This window comes from Anopheles moucheti, chromosome 2 (assembly GCF_943734755.1).
Source record: "Anopheles moucheti chromosome 2, idAnoMoucSN_F20_07, whole genome shotgun sequence".
Taxonomy (NCBI): domain Eukaryota; kingdom Metazoa; phylum Arthropoda; class Insecta; order Diptera; family Culicidae; genus Anopheles; species Anopheles moucheti.
This window is the reverse complement of record NC_069140.1, coordinates 100,385,768-100,393,010: the sequence shown is the minus strand read 5'-3', so window position 1 is coordinate 100,393,010 and position 7,243 is coordinate 100,385,768. Positions and strand designations below refer to the sequence as shown.

Below are 7,243 nucleotides of genomic sequence, written 5' to 3'. Positions count from 1 at the left end.
TTGTTTTATCCTAAACAATCGATAACCAGGTGAATTTATTTTCCACTTAATCTACAGTTTCGAAATCTTTTTGCAAAATGTACTAAAGAGCAGCTATTTAGAATGATAAATATAATATTTTAGTTTGTACGCATAGATATAGTTATTATTCATGGTTGCACAGAACTAATAGACAAAGGGAAACATTTAGATGATCGCAAATGAGATTTTAAAGATGTTTCAATTTTGTTCCAGCTGTTCCAACCCTTGGCAACATGTCTATAGTTTTATTTACATATTTTCCTCCCTCTCCAATCCACGATTTGAAATTATTATCTTACAATTCAATCAGACAGTGTACAGACACACATACACATACACTCACACACACACCCACACACACTAATACGCCAATTATAATAGACAATCTTTAGTTATATTCATGAGTCTTGATTACCTGATTTTTTCGCATACATGAAGAAATATACTTACAGCCAAGTTCATATAACACCTACAAAACTAGCGCATATTTATTGCTTAAGTATCAAAGAATATTATATACAAAACACAACATTTAGACAGCAGTAATGTACCACTAGGCACACGGTTCCGGATGATGGTAATGCGTGTAAGGTTAAAATGTAAGATATAGTTTATGGTTTAAGTTATATTAAACAAAACACACACACACTTTACAAAACAGAGCATACACATAGGTAAGATAACAATGCTTACGATGGCCGATAAGAAATGTATATATGTGTATCTGATGGTAAAATTTGCAAAATGTAAAAGATCAATGTCAACAGTGGCAATTTGAGGCTCCGTAGTAATGTATTTCAAAGATTCGAAGATTCAGACCATCCAGCAATAGGGGATGTAAAGCGAGTAGCAGGTCACTGGGCAGAGAACAGCTGACAACTATTGGACTGATACGATGATACGAGGCAACAGGTAGAAGGAAAACATTGAACAATAGCAGTAACCTTTATTTTCTTCTTCTGAATGCTCTAAAATGATGGTTCCGATGGTACAAATTGACACGTTGAATTGATGCATTTTTCATAATGAAGTTCCTTCGTAATAAGTTTCAGTTGATTCAATTGATTTGAATGATAGTTTCTACATAGAAGTATAACGGGCGTAGTGAGTTCGAATGAAGAACGAAGGGAAGGGGTGTATGGGAGGGGGCATAGCAGGGAAGAGGGGGGGAGGGGGAGGGGGAGGAGGGTTAGTACATTGTTTATTTATACACCACTTTTAGTAAGCTAACTTAGCTAACTAAGCACGCTAAAAAGCCAATCTAGAAGAGACATCAAGAACAAGCAAAATGTAGACGTAAACACAGGTCCTGTTGTCATAGGCTGCATTGGCCTCACATGACACTAATGTACGAATCAACTCTCTGGTATTAGTTTTAGTAACCTGAGTCACTATAGCAAGGAATTATTGGGCCGCGTGTAACCTGCTTTAACTTATTTTTGCATGGAATGGATAGAGTAACTCCCAAAAACGCATAGCAAATGTGTGTTGTAGGGAGAAATGAAACTAGAACGAAACGAAGGAAACGAAGTGGCAGACGACGGCGCATCCTAATGTAAATCATAAACGAATGAAAGTATATCAACAAAACACAGTTCCTTAGCTAAACAAAAGCTAAACAAACAATAGTGCCACCGCGTACTACCATTATTTTTTTTACTGCTGTAAAGCTTTTCTTCGCCATTTTTAAGACCACGTTGTTGAGTTCCGAGAGCCTTGATCCTATATTTCCTTTGTGTGCTTGGAGGTGGGTGGGTTGTTTTTAGCCCGTAAAGTAGTCGAAATTAGGCAGGAATGAATAAGCAAGTGTGTGTGAGAGTGTGTGTCTGTGTGTGTGTGTGCGCATGTCGGAGAAAGTGCATAAAGAAAAACTGAACAAAAAGGGAGGAAACTTTTCGCGCAGTTCCCCGTTTCGTCAACGCGCAGCTTTCCCCGGCTGCTGTGATGTGCGTCGATCAGTCTTTTTTTTTGCTCTGCGAAATTTGCTCCCAAACACCACACCTCGAGAATTCCTTCCGTCTTTCCGTTTTATGGAGCAGGCATGCTGGAAACTACAGGAAAAACCAAAAGGATGTAAATGTAAATTGCGCGCACGGTTAGGCAGTTTTATAATTTATTATTTTGAGAGAAGCCAAAAATCGTTCGTCCGCCATGTGTGTTGCAGCCAGGCGTGGGGTTTAGAAATAAGTATATCTCGACGAATTATTTTGTTTTCCTTATTTTAAACCGTGTCGTCCTTCCATGTGTGTGTGCATGTAGGACACCATCTGAGTGTTTGCGCGTATTTGTATGCGTGTGCGAAAGCGGAAGCAGCAACAAAAGAAAAAAAAATCCCCTTGATCAGGAAGGACATATTTGAGTATATTACTCGCACTAGGAATATATGGAGTATATTACTAGGATTAGGTGAACATAGACAGCAACCAGTAAATGCAGGATTTAAACATATTGAACGATCATCGACCCAACTGTTTTTGAAAGCAAACAGGCGCAAGTGAAGAGGAAACAAAAACACAATACCATTTAAAATGACTTCCAGCATTCACATACGCACCTAGATACTAACGCACATACTTGCTGACACGCGACCCACGACAGTCGCGCGTGGCTTGGAAAGATGTAATAATAGAAGAAGAAAAAAAGCGTACCAGTTTCCAAACGGGACACGGCCACGTTCTCGCAACCGTTTATATGCAAGTCTTAGGTAAGCTCGTGTAGTTAAGTTAATTTAGCAAGGCAAACTAATGTTGTACATAGAGGATCAATTGGAGAATTTGAAAGCATAAAACACTATATTAAGGTAGGATAGGCGTTTTTTTGTTACATAGAGAAGGGAAAACTGCTTCTCGAATTATAAAAAATGTACAATAAAACAACAACTTCACCCCTGGAACGGGGGAACGCAGAAAGGACTTGAAAAAAAAAACAACAACAAACAAACACAAGAAACAAACAAACGTGGGTATCTTATTTTGTTTATTGCGCTGTGTAAAAGAAACATATTACTACTAAGTACTGTTAAAAGCGTATGGATAAGTATTCATCGCTAATCCATAACCGATTGTTTCCCTAATGTACATTTTCACCAAGGTTCAGCTTCATAAGTTCGGATCCCGAGGAGGTAATGCTAATTTGTCACTAACGCTACTCAACACACCTCCTAGTGCAAGTGTTGCATACGGCGACTAGTGTTTTGTCAGGAGCTACTGGGTCGAGCACACCGTAGTGAGCAAAAACACACATCTGCTCACACCTGCTCACTTCGGTGAGCTAAACAATTCTGCTTGCCCAGAAGCTCATGATACAAACACTGCTGGCAGCAGCAGTGCTTTAATTACAGTACGGCGGTAAGTAACAATACGGAAGAAGTACATGGGTACGAATACGAAAAAAAAGTGTTATGGCGCAGTATGTTCCGTCTCTTGCCTCTCTCCCCTGGTTTCGCCGCACTAAAACTCCTCGTTGAGTGTGGTGCGGCTGTAGAATGCACGTGAATAGGCGGCGGATTTACCGCGACCAAACAGCCCAAAGCAGCCCCGTTTGTACACGCACCAGACGGCAGCTGTGAATGGAATCGCCAGCAGTACGCCGATCAGCAGTCCCATCAGCAGCGCTCCGTCGTTGGACGGATTGTTACCGGCGGCGTCCGCACATCGCATGTGCGTGTTTTTGTGCGATAGTTCCACCATCGACAGACCGGCCATCTGTGCTGGACTGTTGCAGCTGTGAAGCAAAGGAAGGATAGACAGGTCGTAGTGACAAGGAAGCTCATACCCCAGGCAGCTCAATCCCGAGCCTGTGAACTCACTCGATGTTGTTGAGGATCGCTGGCGTTGTACGTTCGATGATGGGCAGCAGTGAGAGCAGTACCCACCGGTTGGAACAATCGCATGCCCACGGATTAACGCGAATGTCGATCACCTCCATGGCGTCCCACTGTACCAGCAGCTGCGCGTCTAGATAGGATATGTTATTGTTGTGCAGATAAAAGCGCTTGACCGGTGGCCAATCGAACCGTTCCGGGTTATCCGTGTCATTACGCACGAACGCGTGCCCGTGCAGATAGCTCAGGTGTGGATTGTTCGTAATGTGTATCTCCTGTAACGATTCCAACCCACTGAAAGCACTGCGCCCAATCACCCTTAGCTCGGTCATGTAGGACAGGCTGAGGAACGTAAGCTTCTTTAAGGACGGGAACTCGCTGGAACATAACGGGCGGAGAAACATGCGTTAACTGGCGGATTATGATGTGGTCCGTGAAGTTGGCGGTGTTCTTACCTGCCCAATACAATCGAGTCGATTGGGTTCTCGTCTAAACTGAGCCACGTAAGGCCCTTAGCGTAGGACAACGCTGGCGGAACGGTTTTCAACAGATTTCCGGTCAGGTTGAGATACTGCAGCCCTGTCGGTGTGTGGAACAGATACTTCGGAATCTCCTCCAGCTCCATATAGCTTAGATCCAGACTGGCAAGACGGTCAATACTAGCGATAGCAATTTCCGACTGTTGATCGATAACCTTGAACACGTTCAGCTCCAGACTGACCTCTTCCAGGGCTGGCAAATGTTGGAACAGATCCTGATTCAGCGAGTGCAACTCATTAGCACCGAGGCGCAACACACGCAGCCGCTTCAGCGGTTCATACACGGTCGGCGAGAAATGTCCAATGAAAATTTCCGGAATAAGGTCCTTCGTTTGGAGCCGATTGTGGGACAGATCGAGGACCTCCAGCAGCGTTAAATTTTTAAAGCACGCTATTTCAATCGTCGCTATCTCGTTGTGGCTGAGATCGAGCACGGTAACGTTCATCGGCGGGAACGCTGTCACCTCCTTCAAGCCGGCCGATACAAGCAGCACCGATTTAGCGTTCAAGCCGCTCGCGTTTAACGATGTCCAGGCCGGCTGGGAGAACGTTTTTGGGCCAATGATTTTGCTACTGCAATCAAACAGGCCAGTATCTTTGTTGCAGTTGCAGTTCTCGCATAGTTTGTACGTGTCAACGATGGGAGCCACCGTAGTAGTCGTAGTCACATTTGTTACAGCGCTCTCAACTGTCGTCTGTAATAGGGGTCGAGCGAGAAAAGGAATAGAATGGAAATAATTTTACAACAATTGAACACTAGCTGTTTTATAAAAAGTCAGTTCTAAAGCTATTCGATTCGAGATCGCTTACTCTCAGCTCTGTAGATTCCATTCTCGAGTGGACCTAACGAGGGAAGAGGAAATGATTTTGGTTTTTGTACCTATCCTTCGTAATTGTCCACATTCAGCGCATTGTTCCAATCAGACAATAAATTCAATATCAACCCACTGAGTGCCTTGATTGCGTTCCGATTCAACTACAGGGTGAATCATTCAACTCGACCCATTGACTCACAGCTTAAAATTAGCTAGAAGTAATCATTCCTATAACGATCACACAATTTCAATCAATTATTTACCATTTCAAATGTAAGTTCAGGAATCTTTGCAATGCCTAATTGCAGGGGCGACCCGGTGGCATGGTGGCAAAATCCCACCCGAACCAATCCTGCGTTGCATGGACTGACTACAGGGCTGCGTGGTACAATACGTCTAGTGGGCCAGAAATGGCAGGCATGATCTAGTAGGCCGTTACGTCAAAAAGAGAATTGCCTAACACAGAACAACGGAAGGGATCTGGAGTAGGCAGTGACGAATCTTCGTAGGTGCAATTCTTGGAATCAGAATGATTAATCGGTTTGTTACGTTTATGTCTCCATGTGGTTGAATTTGCGCGCTCCCTTTGAAAAACCCTTCGCAGAACATAGCTTCACCTAAGCTCTGCTCAAATCGAAATCTGCCCGTCAATTTCGTTATCTTTCCGATAAGCGGTTTCATCAGCGGGGCTGGTAAGTGTTTGTCGATCCGATAAAGCACCAACGGTGGCTATCTGTGCTGCATTAAGCTGCGAACTTTTAACTAAGAGACCGAAAGCTTTGATACAATTAGTGGTTGTGAAAAAAAAAATGTCTCTATAACCTTAAGAGGCAGAGCGGCACACACCGCCACCAGGGTGTGATATCGATTTTTGCGCCGTATCAATATGAACTACACTAGGCTAACTTACTTTGCGATAAGCGATTTTACGTTGCGGTAGAGCGTGTGTCACAAAACCAATGCAGCGAATGTTTCGCAAGAATAATTTCTAATCCATCATGTATCCCCTGATCGTTATTGGACCAAATTGGACCCAAAGTCGAACGGAGTTTCAAAGGATCTCTCTTACTTACCACGTTGCTGGCATCATCCGCACATACGACACCGGAAATAAGGGCTTGCAGTACGGCGGCTGTCGCAAGTATCGACGTTAGGTGGGGAAAACATTTCCGTTCCCGGAATGAGAGCATCATTTTCACTGGTTTTGGCACTGCGTTATCACTGCGATAGAGATGAAACATACACGGCACGCCCAAAATCAAGATAATTACAAGTACACTGTGACGACGGTTCGGGTTCGTTGGAAATCACAGTTTCGGTGCCTGAATCATTCCCGGAAAACTTTTTCAATTTACTTGCTGCAAACTCTCACCACCCTAGGGGTGCTTCTTCACTAGATAAAGCTCGGTTTCACTTTTGTTTGGCACATTTAGGGGCACACAACCGTTTTGGGCGGTAAAACGGGAGCACAGGTGTTTCACTGCTTACATGTGGCCAGCGTTAGGCCGCTGGGAATAATGTCGTATTTTCCGTCTGCGGCATCACCAAGTTCGATCGTAACATCGTATCACCGTAGATAACGCGTGCACCTCATATCTCTCGGTATCACCTTGCCATTTCTTCCACCTTGTTCGGTCCCATGGCTAATAAGTAGCGCGGGGGGACTGCTCTTTATTCCCGTAACGGCCCAGAAATCTTCGTTATCTTATCAACAATTTCGCTGCACAAAGTTAGCCCCACCACAGTGCGATGTGGTTTCTTTGGGCAGGAATGTTGCAGCTTCTGGGCGGCTTGGATATTCAACTTCCACATCCACACCCCAGTAGGACATTCATCTTTGGAATGATTAAAGCTAAATCATCAATGAAAGTAATGAATATCACACGAAAAGCACGACCATTGCAGGTATGACGCGAAAGCTTTGGAGAACGCGGTACGCCAACAAAAAAAAAACACGATTGCGCGCGCACACTCTGCCCGCGCGTCGTTGCGACTCAAGGCCAACCACGTTTCTACAGCCACTCTACAGCACACGCACGCTTACG

The 7,243-nt window shown here is 44.0% G+C and overlaps 1 protein-coding gene across 1 annotated transcript; it reads right to left on the bottom strand.

The window, feature by feature from the left end:
* Positions 1-2,866: 2,866 nt before the first annotated feature.
* On the bottom strand, positions 2,867-6,975 carry LOC128297838 (leucine-rich repeat neuronal protein 3-like). The gene is made up of 4 exons (XM_053033541.1): positions 6,272-6,975; positions 4,300-5,078; positions 3,830-4,222; positions 2,867-3,744 (listed from the first exon to the last, which is right to left on the bottom strand). Exons 1-4 carry the CDS (start codon positions 6,437-6,439, stop codon positions 3,471-3,473), a joined length of 1,614 nt encoding a protein of 537 aa, XP_052889501.1. The 5' UTR covers positions 6,440-6,975; the 3' UTR covers positions 2,867-3,470.
* Between the last annotated feature and the right edge of the window lie 268 nt (positions 6,976-7,243).

What these genes read in the sequence shown, in the direction of transcription:
- LOC128297838 (XM_053033541.1), bottom strand. Translation starts at nt 6,439, where the DNA reads ATGTTTCATCTCTATCGCAGTGATAACGCAGTGCCAAAACCAGTGAAA. An exon ending in CGGATGATGCCAGCAACGTG is followed by an intron (nt 5,079 to 6,271) that starts GTAAGTAAGAGA and finishes CCCCTATTACAG; the next exon opens with ACGACAGTTGAGAGCGCTGT. An exon ending in GACTCGATTGTATTGGGCAG is followed by an intron (nt 4,223 to 4,299) that starts GTAAGAACACCG and finishes GTTATGTTCCAG; the next exon opens with CGAGTTCCCGTCCTTAAAGA.